Here is a 14,878-nt window from a genome sequence, read left to right as displayed (position 1 = left end):
GTATCCAGGAGATCATTACTGACTGTCTGCATTCTCTGTGACCCTGCACTCTGCAGCTTTAATGAGTCTCTTGCAGAAATGGATTGTTTGTGAAATGAAAACCAATTTGGCTCCTTTAGAAGACCTTGCATCATTAATTTAGATTCTATAAATGTTAAGTGAAAATGGCTGTCTAGAGCAAAATGTGCAAGACAGAAAAATCTTGGAGAAGAAGGGAGTGTTGAATCTATTGAACAAAGCTTGGAAGCATTAAAATCTGTAGAAATAGCCAAGCCCTGAAAAGTCTAATCATGAATTCTGGAGTTGCTATGAAATATGGAAATGACTCCTCTGCGGAGCTGAGCGAGGTAAGCAGTTTCAATATCCTTGTTTTTTTTAATTTTTTTTAATGCTTTTGTTTTTTAAATATAGTATTAGTCTCTTTTTGGTTTTCAGTCTGCAGGCACTTCAATTAAAGATTAATAGAGTGTATTCTTGTTCTAACTTGCAGTGCTAGTCAGGAAATGACCTGAACTTGCTTCAGTCAGAAATAAGTGGTAAAAGGCAAATGGTTGTAACTGTGCAGAGACCTTTTTTTATGTCGTCCTGCAGCAAGGATTCCCCCACCTTCCCGAGTGCTGCATTTATACACAGCATTCCTCTTTGCAGTAGGTAAAATACACAGCGATCCCAATTGAGATTAAACAGATGGTTACTAAATTGGAGAGGAGGGTGGAAAACAAACAGCATTATTAAGCCAACAACTTTGGGAGAATCACATGATGTATTTGATTATGTTCAGCCAAGGTAATGCTGTTTCTTCAGATTAGATGAATATTATTTTAGTTGGTGGAAGGGAGAGGAAATAAGCTACTGAGACTTTTACTTCTTGCAGCATAGGGTGAAAAACTGTTGTATTTATTACTTACTGTTGTAGGTATGTCTGTTTCTTTTATGCTCTGACAGCATTATGTTTTTTAAGCAGATTTGAAATTAAAGCCACATCAAGTATTATGCAAATATTTAAACAGTTGTTCTAAGCTGCATATTTTATGGTTATTGAAATGCCTTGGGCATATCATTCGGGTAGCTTTGATTGGACTGAAAATTGCTGATATTGGTCACAATATACAGCCCAGAGCATCTTATTGGGGTTAAAACATGGTTTTAATGTTCCACAAAATATATTGTCTTGGTTTAAAAAAAATCCTTTTTCCTCTTTTGACACACATTTTATGTGCCATGCAGTTTATTTCTTTTATACTGTGTCTCATGAAAAGCATCATATAATGTTTCACAGAAGGAAGGAGACAAAAGAGTAAATGGTTTAGAGAGTTAGGTATGATCGCTGTCATACAGCTAGGAAAAAAACTATATACCAAGATAAAGAGTGGAAATATAAAATGAATAAGGAAACAAATAGGCATTCTAGCAGACCAGTGAGAGTGAGGGGCAATGGAACACTGTGGAAAGGGCACAAGTGAGGAGTGAGGGTCCATATCCGTGCAGAATCCTGCAGTTCAGGATAGGAACCAGTACAGTATTTTTATTTAAATTTTCTTCCATAATAAAAGTGCTGCGTGTATATTTTATTAGTCATTTAAATAATAGGAGTTCCATTTCATTAACTGTGTGTGGATCTTGCAAAAGGGAACTTAAGAACGAAGGTCTTGTCAACTCAGCATAAACACTAAAGATCCCTGGATGCTTTTTGTAGAGTGGGAGACTGCCCTGGTGTCCTTGGCCAATACTAACCCCCTTCTTCTAGCTTTTATGCAGTGAGTACTATATGCTTGCTGGTTGATGGAGTCCATCCCAGGATAGTGGGGGGGGTGTGTGTGTGTGGAGGGAGGAGTAATTTATTTTTTTATGTTCTATAGCTTTGGGATGAAAGGTAGTATAAGCTTGATTGCTTTTTTAAATGAGATCCTATTCTTTTTACATTACTGTGTTCGTGCAACATCAGTTTGATTAGCACTTCACCTCTGACCATTCTACTTTTAAATAGGATTGTGCAGTTCTGAAAGCTAGTTGTATTCCCACTGAAGTCAAGGTGAGTGTTGCCATTGACATTAATGGGAGCAAGATTATGTCCTTCTTGTTTGCTTTTCAAGCTAGTTCAGCAAAATCTCAAATGTCTCCCAATTTTTGTGTATGTTTTGGTTTTATGCCTGTTTCAAAAGTAAAAGTTTCAAACCAGTGCAGTGTCTTGGGAGGGTGATGCTAGGACAGTCATCCAGAGCAGACAATATTTAACGATAGCATTTTCATCTTGGTGTATTGCTTTGGAATGTTATTATAGGTTAGGAGTTCATTTTATTCAGTCACTGGCCGGGACTTTAAGACATATTAAGATAGTTCTTCTAGTCTTGTATTCAATGATTTCACCTGGAATTTTGACACAGGAGGCCCTCCCACTCCAAGTACCTGCAATGGGAGGAAATATCTAGGGAATTCTGTGATCTTTCACCCTGGGAATTTTTTTTTAAATTTAGCTGTCCCCTATGCTTTGATGGAATTTGATTACATTTGTGTTCTGGAGCTACTGAGACAGAGTTTGGTTGCTCACCTCTAAATTTAAGTGACACAAACAGCTCTTTTCTTCCCAGTAGGTGTTATATGAACAATAGGGCCTCCAAGGCTATCTTTTTCTTTTGGCTCCCTCTTCCCAGTTCTCCTCACCATGTGTGAAATATTAATTTTTGTTTGCAGTACTTGAAAGATGTAAAGTGCTGTGTAAGTGCTGTTTGTATCTTTGGTTTGTGTCCATGTTTTGTACCTATTCTTTTGGTCTTCCTGTCTCTCTCTTTTTATTCTCTTCTGGCTTTCCTTCCTGATTATGGCTTTTGTTTTTGCCCACAGTCATTTAAAGAAAATGGCTGCACTGGGAATTTTCCTAGGATCATACAGTTTTAGTGAGTTTTTTGCTCTGTGGCCATCTCCCTACTGGCACTATCTAGTGCATCTGGTTTGGTGAAAAATATGGCAGAAGGCCAGTAATACACATAATTATTTAGGGAAGTTATATCCTCACTTCAATGCACAAAATTCCAACTGTGGAACTGCCATTATTAGAACTAGTGGATACTCTGTGTGTTTGTGTGTTTGTGTGTGTGTGTGTGTGTGTGTGTGTGAAATTAATACACACATACCTTTCTGTGTGTCAGTTGCACAAAATAGAAGGTAAAAATTAATCACTATCCATACAGTTGGCAAGGGGTGTTTTTTTGAGATTTATGCCAGTATTAGGAAAAACTGACAAAAATCTACCTCCTCCCCCACCATGGATGCAAAAGTGTGTGTGTTTTGCTTTTGATTTGCAAATAGTATGCTGATCTAATCTCTGATTTTTATTGTAAAAGTAAACAAAATCTTGATATCTAGTTGGTATGTCCTTTTCCTTTGTTTGCCTTTTTCCCCCAATGAAGTTCACACATACAGCAAGGAAAACTGATTTCCATGGTAAGCCAGTCATGTTCCCGTCAGAGCAGTATGATTTCAGTGATTGCTGAACTCCAGAGGTGAAGTTGTCAATATTGGTGCATATATCAGCAGCTTCTCTGGTTGACCCTCTTCCTCTACTCTCCCACCAAAAAAGAGATCGGGGCGGGGCGGGGGGAGGGGGGGGGAAAGACATTAGGAGAGGTTGGTCTGAAAAATCTGGAAGTTGCTGATAGTAACGTTGCTGCCACTCGTCAGAATGTAGGATAGGCTTTGTTAACGTTGTAAATAATTCATAAGGTCCAACAAGGCCTGGTTTTAGTATTGTGAAACAGGCTAGCTGCTGCCAGTGCTGTGGTGTGAAGCATTATTTGGAGAGATTTCACTTTGAGATTTGATCAGTTGGGGGATAGGACACCCAGAATTAAATAATCACTATTCAGATCCATGTGTTTAGGCCAATGGTACCATTAACTATTGAGTGTAACTATACAATGTGTTCTTAAAAGCCGACATCATGAATACCACTTAAGCAGTTTGTTACAGGCAACCAATTAAGTGCAGAAAAATTATTTGCAGTTACAAAGGTAACTGACCCACCCTCCCTCTCAGGTTTTCACAGTGTTCAAAGTGGGGCTGTACTTCAGAATGTTCCCACTTTTTTGCAGAATACCTGGATGAATGTGCACAGTGAGGTTTTCTTATTACATAGTCCATTTCCATATACGTATATGAAGGTGGTGGTTGTTTATGCATGTGCTTAATTTTACTTTCCACTGAGTAGTCTACAATGTGGCTACTCGCTGTAGTAAAGTTAAGCACGCACATAAGTGTTTGCAGGATTCTGTCCTTGGTTATACACAAATGATTCCCGTCAAAGTCAGTGGAAACTGTGCGCATCTGTCAAGGGCAGAATTGGGCCCCAAGAGAGGTTTCTGCAGACTCAGGGCTGGTATCTCATTTTTGCAAAACATTCATTTTTTAAAATGTGGTTGGTTTGTTTTATGTGGCCATTTCCTTTTGCCATTTGCTCTGTAAGCTGCGATGGGGACATCATTTCTCTAATGGGTATGTTCTTTCCAAAGCACCAAATTAAAAAAAAAATCCCTTCTTCTCAGGTACATAATTTCTTCCCTTTGCTTTTCATTATCTCTGCTTAGATTTCCGCAGTTCAGAAAATTAAGGTTGCTGCTTGCATTCTTGGATACAGTTGTCCATTCTTTAACCACTTACAATGCCAGGAACAAACTGCTTGATTTACGCACTCCTTTTAAAGGAGAGAGAGAAATTTCACCAAAGTGATGTTTGAATACTATGCCCCACCAAGGGATTTTTTTTTTACTATTATTATTTTTGGTGGGAGGAGGTAGAGGAGTGAGGTCTCTGGAGGAGAACAGCGCATGGGAAGAAGGATGACAAAATTCTATACATAGTACAAGATACGAAGAATGAAAGGGACAGTACCAAGTTTGAGAGGGGTGAAACAGGAACCCATGACATAATGATGTCCTTCAGAATTTCACATTTGTATTTCCACCTCACCACCACTACCCTGATTACTCCTGCTTAGAGTGACAAAATGCAAAGGATGAGGCTGCTCGAGTCATAAATGCAACCCAATACAAAGACATTGCTGTGTTGGGCCAGAGAGTGGGGCAGATACAAATGAGGGAGCCTGACATGGATACAAGCCCCATTGGCAAATACAGCATTGACAATCCCCACCCTCCTGTATTTTCTGTAAGTTTTCTGTTCTTTTTAGGATATGATTCTGCTTGCGCTAGTGCTGTAATGTACATGTGGGGAACTGGGAACAGGTTTGTACGTACTTCAGGTTGGAAATAAATCTTACGGCCTTATTTTTGCCTTCTGAGTTTTGAAATCTTGAGTTTGGCAGTCTTACTATCGGACAGTCAGAAAGCAGTCTGAATCCATCACTGATCAGGCTGTAATGGGGTTGTTGCAGTGACACAGTACTCCTTTACAGGCATAGTGACCTCATCTCACATTGGTATCCCCCTCTCACTCCACTGTCTAGTGTTACAAGACATGTGCCTGACCTCCGGTAAAGAAAAACAGTATTAAAGGTGTACAGAGATTGCTATTAAAAGGCAACATATACTGCATATTGGTATATAGGAGAGATTACAGTTTCCCCCTATACATAGAAGATAAGTGTTCTGGTACTCTTTGATAAATTGGTGATAACTGTATTTATACAAGTTGAAAAGACCTTAATTTTTTGTTGTTTATAAATGACAGTCCACTGTTGGGCAGACCTGGCCCTTTTTGAGAACACTTTAAGCACTGAAGAATAGATGCATAACTGACCCTTAAGGTAATAATAAACAGCTCATATGTTTCATATCTATCAAAGCTAAAATGCACTGGTTTATTGACTGTTAGAATGACGTTACATTGCATGTCGTGTAAAAATGACTTTCTCACAGCAGAAAGTACCCACCAAACTTTAGAGCATCATTTCTGTGGGTCTGGTCTGTGTACCTTTGGTTCTCATTGATCTACAGTATACACTAACATTGGGGTACAGATTTTATTCAGATAATCAGGAGTTCAGATATTCAAGAGGGCAGGAGCAGCAGTGCAGGAAGCCTTCTGCAGCCCTACTGTCACGACCCTCCTCCCTTCCTCCTGTGACAGCAGAGCTGGGGAGGGCTCCCTGCACTGCTGCTCCTGCTCTCTAGATTATTGCAGGTGCCAAGCGTGGAGTGGGGGAGGTTACAGTCCTGGCAGGGCAGAGCAGAGACCCGTGGCCAGGACTCTGCTCTGTCCTGCCAGGACTGCAGTCTTACCTGCACCTGACTCCTGCAGGATTGGGTGTCACCAGCCCTGCGGCAGTGCAGGGAGCACATAGAGCATGTCTACACATGGATAAAAGACCCATGGCTGGTCTGGGTCAGCTGACTCAGGCTGCAGTGCTAAAAATTGGTGTGTAGATGGTCTCACTCAGGCTGGAGCCTCGCAGGGTCTCACACCTCGGGCTCCAGACTCAGCTCAAACGTCTACATGGCAATTTTTCACTCCTGGAGCCCTGAGAGTCTGAGTCAGCTGACCCAGGTGGGCAAGCCACAGGTTTTTTTATCCCTGTGTAGACATATCCTCAGTCCCATGATAGCAGGGCTGTAGATGGCTCCATGCACCACCGTAGGAGCCATTCAGCAGCAGGGTGGCCTCCCTGTGGCTGGGAGTCTCTTCTTTGTTGTTCAGACCTCTGCATTATCCAAATCCCTTCCTTGTTGTCCCCCAGCATGGAGAATGAGGAAGGGATTTGGATAATGTGGATGATCAGATAATAGAGTTTTGGAAAATCGGGCATATACTGTATTAGGAAGTGCTCAGCATCTCAAAGTACTGGGTCTGTAATTTGCGTTTTATATGTCAACTGCATAGAAATTTCTTTTCCTGTTTATCCTCTCTTCCTTCAAAATTTCTTTTTAATTTTTCTCTCTCCTTCGCTTATACATGTTAGGCAAGCTTCTGCCTTCCTATGTGCATGTTGAACTCTAAGGGGCCACTAATGACTGACATTAGTGAGAGAACTTCTTGAACTAAGGGTCACATTTGGCTCTTTGCATTTCATGGGTAGTTTATCTTAGCCTGGTATTGAATATCCTGTACATTAAATCAGATTAAACAAATGGACCTGATTCATTGCACGGTGGAACTTGCACATTGAATCAGGGTATCATATCATATAGATTTGAAGGCCAGAAGGGACCATCAGACCATGTAGTTTGATCTCCTGTATATCATAGGCCACCAACACCACCCAGCCCATCTGCATGCAAAACCCAACAACCCCAGTTAGACCAAAGTATTTAGAACCCTGAGGAGACTACGGCTACGTGTACACTATGAGATAGGGGCGTGATTCCCCTGCCTGCGTTCACATACTTGCGCTAGCACCCACGAGTATAAATAGCAGCGTAGCACTGGTAGTGGCAGCGCAGGCATGGCTGAGCTGTGCCAAATATATTCCCATCAGTTTCAGACGGGGTTGTACTCCCCATGGCTCCGCCGTGCCGCTACCGTGGCTACGCTGCTGTTTGTACTTATGCTGTTGAGAGTGAGCACAAGTATGCATACACGAGCAGGGGAATTACATCCCAAGCTTGTAGTGTACATGTAGCCTAAGCTACTGTGTGCCAAAGGGAGAGAACAGGTGCACCAATGCCTAAGGCCCTGCAGTGGCAGGGGATTGATTAAATGAGATATACCCAGTTAATTCTGGCAGGTGACCCACGTTCCATACGTCAGAGGGAGGTGAGGGGGTGGGGGGGAAAGCCAGGTCACTGCCTATCTGACCTGGGGGAAATGCCTTCCTGACCTAAGGTAGGGCCATCAGTTACACATAGAGCATGTGAGCAAGAAGCAGCCAGCCAAGCATCTGAGAGACAGAATGTTCTGTATCACCTTAGAGCACTGGTTCAGCTTCCCTAGAGACAGTGAGGTGCAATTTGCACCCTCTGTGCCTTTATGGGTAAGCTAAGCCCCATATCTTTTCTCTTTGCTCCACTCCGTATTGAATGGCAGGATTTTATTCAAGGTTAAACCTTACAAAGGATTCAGAGTTAAACCCTTTCAAGACTGTTGTCCTAATGGATGCTTAGACAGTAGAGAGATAGTATAACCACGTCACCTAAAGAGTTATGGTAGATCTCACCTTATTGCAGATATCCAATTTAAGGAGGGGATTCGAGCAGAGAATCTTAATGATAGAGCTCAGGGATGGTAGCCAGGAAGTCTGGATGTAACTTGCAGATCAGATAAACTTTAATCCTGGTTATTCATAACTTTGCTAAATCTAATTTATTTTTATGCTTTATTGTGATCACTTATGATGCATTGCATAGATGAAAGTAAGTATCCTTTTAAAAGAGGGAGAGATGAGACATTCCTGTGATGCCACAGTTTATTAACAGATTGTCTTAGTCAGGCTGGCTTGATGGCATGTTATCAGGGTGCTGTGCTGCCAATTTAGAAATCTGGGTTAGAACATGAGCTCAGATCCTTTATCTGTCTGAGGGGTTGCATTTTTGGCATGACCTGTGCATGTCATTTCCAGTGTGACTGATGCATGGTATTTCCGGTGTAAAAACCATACGAACTTCAAAGAACATTTACTTTCTGGATTTGTGTGAGCTGCTTATCAGGCACACAGTGTTTCAGGCTTGGATGTTATTAAATTGAAGTACTATAAAAAGATTACTCAAATGCCCAGACGCTGTCAGTGCAGATAATGCTATTCTCCAGACTCCTAATGAAAAAATGGCAAAGATTATGTAACTTATCTGCCTGATATTAAAATATATTTCCAGCTATTAAGACAGAACATTTGAAAAAATGCCCCTGGCCTGGAGATTTAATAAGGACAAATGTATATCGGGAGAGTAACATTCACAACGTACTGGATTCCCTAAACGTTTTTAGCGAGGTTTAATGTTTTTATCCCTAGATCTATAGTGCCAGAAACTCATTACTTAGGAAAGGTTGTTTTTTTTTTTTTTTTTTTTTTAGCTAAAGATCAAGAGATCCCCTCAACCTTTGTGGGAAGAGAAAATCATGGTTTTAAGTGATCAGCCCTGGAGCTATCAAGGCCCAAACCAAAGCTGGAGGATGGTGTCTGTCTTTCAGAATTTGTTTGTTTGTTTGCTCTGAGCTGGATGTGGATTGCAGAGTTACCAGGTTGCAGAAACAAAATTGTGGAGGAGAAGAGGAAGGATTTGGATATGAAATTGGATGATTATTGTAAGGGTATAGTGAGATGTTGATTCTACTGTGGTACAGTAGACTGATGTAATATTAAGACACAGAATGTGTTCTTGTTGATATGTCACTGCTATTGTTTTCAGTCGGTTAAGAAGTGTTATTAATGATGTGACACTGTGTATCAGTTAAATTTTCAGTTTGTACTTGTGTGCTGGGAACTGTTGATTTCTAAACACAACGGGAAAACCTGTGGGAGCTCCCCTTTAACATACAGTAATAATATGTCAGTGCAAACACACACTGTGGGGAGATATAGTGGTCTCTGAATTTGAGGATTCTGTGTGAAAGAGGGAGGTAGATTTGGATAGTGTTGGTGACTTAATTTCTGAGACATGAGGAGGCACAGTGCATTAGTCCTATATCAAGGTTTGCCATATAAATGAGTCTTCTGTCTGCATGAATTATTTAGATATTCTTTTAAAGAAACCCAGATAACAGTAGATGTGTTCAGTAAGATCACATGTTAAGAGATCAACTCTGTTGTTGACTTCTAGGATTAAAATTTTGTAGTTAAAATGAAAATATTGATTGGATTTATTTTTTTATGATTGAAGTAAATTTTCTAGTTCAATCATGCCAAATTAAAAAACATTGAACAAATATATTCTGTACACACACTGAATTATATCTATATAGATATAGTTGTGTACATAGATGCAATAAATTGTGTATTTATTGTAAAGTTGAATAAATTATACTGTCTTTTTTTTATTGCTGTTGTTGCAAATAAGTGCTCTGAAAAGATGTAATTTTTTTTTTAACCTAAGAATTGTAAGAATGTTAAATTAATCCTGTTCTATTTTCTCTGGGGTTTAGGTCTTGACTAGAGGGAAGCAGCATGGTCTGGTAGATAGGGCACTGAATTGGGACTCAGGAAACCTGGATACTATTTCCTGCTCTCCACTGGTCTATTTGTGTGACTGTGGGCAAGTCCTTTCCCTTCTCTATGCCTCTGATTCCTTCTCATCACCCTTTTTCTGTTTATATCTTAAATTCTTCTGGGACAGTCCTGCCCAGAGATACTCTCTCTTTAGGTGTTTTTACAATGCCTAGCACAGTGAGGCCTGCAGGCATTACGGGAATATAAATAATAATATTTCTGCTCATTTAAGGATCCCATGGTGATCAGATTCTAAATCTGGCAGTATAATTACCCCTGCAGCTTAAGCTGTAAACAATGGGGCAGATCCTCAGCGGGTATAAATTTTCATAGCTATGAAAATTCAATGAAGTTATGCCAGTTTACACCACTGGTAGATCTGCCGCAGTATACTTTTTCATTTCATGTTCTGAAATGTTGTACAGTGTTGCTTTGTGCTGTTGAATTGCTTTCAAGTTCCATGCCTTAATGTTTGTTAAAAAAATCTATATAGTACATTGCAAATATATGCTGTACAGAATATTTTAAAACTACATATGTAAGTATTTGGATGTAGCATGTGGACATCATTATTTTGAGGTTGAAGCAGGAGTGATTGTTTTGTTGCTATTTGTGTTTTATTTTTAAACTAAATTTAAAATATGCGTGTTTTATTTTTAAGCTACATTTAAAATTTAAATTTAAATGTATTGCTATTTGTGTTTTATTTTTTTAAACTAAATTTTGTACCTTAATTTTGCTATGCAGTCAATTGCATCTACAGTGGCCAAATGTCTCTTCAGTTTAGGATGGAATAATTCTAACCCAGATAAATGGGTAGTTGGTGTTATGTGATAATTCAAGAATAACTGTTGGTATTACTTGATATTTACCAATATCGTGTATTAGGTGACTTTTTCTAAAACAATATTTATTTTGAAAACATTTATATCAGTACATATTTCTGTTGCTCAGTTGTATCTTTTTATTTACTACTGACAAATTTGTTGGTGAGAGTAACATTTATTGTAAAGAACAATTAATGTAATGTTTCCATTGCAGTACAGACAAAGGAGGAAAAAGAAAGCAGAACCAATTTATACCTTATTAGAATATCAGCTTTGTCCTGGCATATTAAATATTTATAAACATTAATACAGTTTCCCAAGTTTTTGACATAACATTTAATCTTTATTATAAAAGTTTTTTTTTAAATCTAAAATAAGCAGACTTGTGTATATATAGACTATCACTCCAACTAATGAATAATGGCAAAGTATATAATTATTATTGTATTATAGGTGGGGCTGGAAGCACCGGCTCTTATTAAGATTGCCCAACACTTCCCATTATAAAGATACTGGTTTCAGTTGCTTATAATTTTTCCAAATTTTAACCATTTAGGTTGAAATTTTTCAAGCCAAGTGTCTGTCAGGCCAGAATTGAAAAATTACAGCCAAAAATGGTTCTGATGATTCCAAGAACAAGGCTAGTGAAAAATACCTTGTTTTGCCCATGTTAAATTCTGGCGATCTTTGCTTTGGAAATATCTATCACCCCAAAGCTTTGGAGCAGGGACTTGAAATTTTCCAGGGGAGTGGCCTTTGTGTCAGGGATGTTTCTTTTGCCATACCAGTGAAAATCTGCCCAGATTTGGCCAAGTTATAAACCGGGGTAGGCAACCTATGGCACACGTGCCAAAGGCGGCACGCGAGCTGATTTTCAGTGGCACTCTCACTGCGCGGGTCCTGGCCACCGGTTCGGGGGCTCTGGATTTTAATTTAATTTTAAATGAAGCTTCTTAAACATTTTAAAAACCTTATTTACTTTACATACAACAATTGTTTAGTTATATATTATAGACTTATAGAAAGAGACCTTCTAAAAACGTTAAAATGTATGACTGGCACGCGAAACCTTAAATCAGAGTGAATAAATGAAGACTCAGCACACCACTTCTGAAAGGTTGCCGACCCCTGTTATAAACTTTTGAAAAATCGCAGTTCACACATGGTCACTAGAGATTTGCAAGAGCTTAATAGCTCTTAAGAGCTCTGAAGAGTCCATCTGCACCTAGCATGCTCCAGCTCATGGTTTAGCAGGAGTTACTTGCAGTTGCAGATCTGGGCTGCTCAGAGCCAGGCTGGGGCCAGGTACTGGAACTGAGAGCAGGGAGTCTGTGCTCTCAATGACTCGCTCCTGGACCCAAGCAGTGTGGAGGCAGAAACTGCCTGATTCAAATACAGATGGGCCCAGAGATGGACCTGGGGTAGGAAAGAGTCCAACTACGACTAGAGGCTGGTAGTGCCGCAGGTGGGGAAAGGAAATTGAGAGTTTGCGGGGATGGAAGACATTGATATTTGCTGGGCAAGGAGCTGGGAGCTGGGGAGGGAAATGGGGGGGTGGGAGCTGGTAGAGGGAGACAGAGAAGAACGAGTAGCTGGCTGTAGAGAGGGGGACGGAAACCAGTGGAGCGAGGGGAAGGAAGACCTCCAATGAGAAGTTAAAGTGCAGAGGACTGGCTGGGCAAAGAGAATGGGGCAAAGAGCTGGTGGGAGACAAGGGGAGGAGATTAGACGAGGAACCCAGGGAAGGGAGATGGGGACTGGGAGCCAGCAGGGACAGGGAATGTAGGCAGGGGGTCCTGTGGAAACAATAGTATGTGATCATGTAATTAAAGACTGTCTCATACTCCTTATGCACAATGAATTAAGCCAACCTTAACTCTGGCATTTTCTAACTTTAGGTGCTCTCAAGCGCACCTGACCCCCTGGACTTGAGAGCCTGAGCTCCAGCCCAAGCTGCAAAGTCCATACTGCTGTTTTTAGCCTGATAGCTCGAGCCCCGCTAGCACAAGTTTGTCTGTTTGGGCTGGAAGGCTCACTCCCAGCTGTAATGTAGAAATACCTAGTAAAGCAGAATCCTCTGCATTATCTTGCCACCATGCTAACCTGTACAGCCTGCTTGGTAATAGAATATAGTCTGTTGTCAGTGCCAACCTAAAGTCTTTATGTAGAACTTCTTGTTGCTGCCTCTGCAGATATTGGCTGTGCTGTATCCCAGTTAGCAAAGGTTATGCCAATTAGTGATGCTGCTATTATTGTGATGTACAGATTTGACTCTTGTTGTTCAAACAAACTTGTATTGGTCCATCTTTTTGTATCAAGCAGTTCTTTACAAATACAACCTTTCCCTTCCCCCAGTATATGTCTAATATTCTGATTCCTGCAAGAGCAGATTATTTACTTGTAGAGATCCAAATTGTGTTTGAAATTACTGGTGCTGAAGATATAATAGTCATGTAGCTCAGTATTTTCCCTTCATGCATGTGAAATTGTTCTGCCTGATCTGACTAATGCCATTCCTTCCAGTAAAGATGTTCAAAGAAAGCCTCTAGCCCTTGTTCAATAAATCATGCCGTTGCTTTCAATATAAATGAAATGATTAGGTCATTTGACCGGCACCAGTAAATGATACTTTCAGTATGTATGTGTTGATTATATCCAGTGATGATGTTAATCTATTTAAATATTATTTTAGCCATGGAGTAAATCAGATGGCTGCTGTACGTGAGAGAAGTAATTTCCTATTGGCTTCTGTCTTGTCAAAGTCTTGTTTAAAATGTGGATTGAGTCTCTTCATTTCTTCCACAAGATAATTTACACATGGAAGTTTACATACCAAAGCTTCAAAGCTGATGTTCAGCCTGGCTTCATAGAGACCTTACCTTTCCTGAAAGCACACTCCTCCACACAGAGACTGCCTCCGACATCCCCCAGGCATAGCTTCCTGGTTTTGTGAATATCGGTAATTATGTTTATTTAAGAACTAGGAAAGTCCATGCAATTGAGTTTTAGTACTTATTCCTTTTGCAAGTGAAAGAATTATTATAATCACTTTTCATGGATGAGTTATTCTCTTAATCCTGTGGAAATTGCTTTAAAATCTTATATTTCTATATTATTGGTATGTTTCATGCTAAATCCATTTTCTTGTGTATCATAGTCCAGTATAAAAGTTAAAAATTGATTCCGATCAGGAATGGGTAACAATCATGCTGCATTCAGAATGTTACATAGTAATACTCCCGAGTAATAAGATTTCAGTTTTCATGAGAGTGATTGGCTAGCATGTCTTTAGACACTTGAACTACTGTCCCTACGTGGAATGAGCATAATAGTAGCATTGTGCAAATTAGTCCAAAAAGGTGATACAGTTTCTGTGAAGAAATAGTCTCAAAAGGGTTTACTTGAGACAGCAGTAAGAAGGTTAATTCTGTCAAAAAAATTTCAGTCTCCAGGGGTGTTGTCATATATGAGACTGAAACTGACAATATAAGAAATTAAAAATGACATTTTTAATCAGTTTGAATATTTCCTTTCAACCTAAAGAAGGGTACAGTCAGAATCTAATGTGGTTCGCACAAGACTTTTAAAACTAAATCTAACTGCAGTGTAGCATGACATTTATCGTAACATTTTTTCCCTCCTATTGATCTTAATTTTCAGAATAAAGCATGGAGGTTTTATGAAATTACTCTTCCTGCAGAGATATCAGATGGAGATTTAAAAAGTTTTCGTTATTACCAGATGTTGAAATCATGTGTATTGTGTCATTTGGACTGCTGTCTTCATAATTTTTTTGTTAAAAAATTACCCTGCAGATATCACAATAATATTGTTGAATCCAGAATTTAGTTTTTTATTTTATTATTAATATATGTTTACACTGTTGACAGTTGCATGTATGCAATGAACCAAGGAAATCCCTAATGGGAGTTGTATAATCCTATAATAACAATATCGTGAG

At 39.6% G+C, this 14,878-nt stretch overlaps 1 protein-coding gene across 1 annotated transcript in view; it reads left to right on the top strand.

Moving 5' to 3' along the window:
• The first annotated feature begins 290 nt into the window (after positions 1–290).
• MCC (MCC regulator of WNT signaling pathway) overlaps positions 291–14,878 on the top strand; it is a 229,200-nt gene continuing 214,612 nt past the window's right edge. The window contains exon 1 of the mRNA XM_065405951.1: positions 291–347. Within this exon, the coding sequence (XP_065262023.1) occupies positions 291–347 (57 nt within the window). The remainder of the gene's footprint in view (positions 348–14,878) is intronic.

Source organism: Emys orbicularis, chromosome 6 (genome assembly GCF_028017835.1).
Source record: "Emys orbicularis isolate rEmyOrb1 chromosome 6, rEmyOrb1.hap1, whole genome shotgun sequence".
NCBI classification, from domain to species: Eukaryota; Metazoa; Chordata; order Testudines; family Emydidae; genus Emys; species Emys orbicularis.
This window is presented reverse-complemented; position numbering and strand designations above follow the sequence as displayed.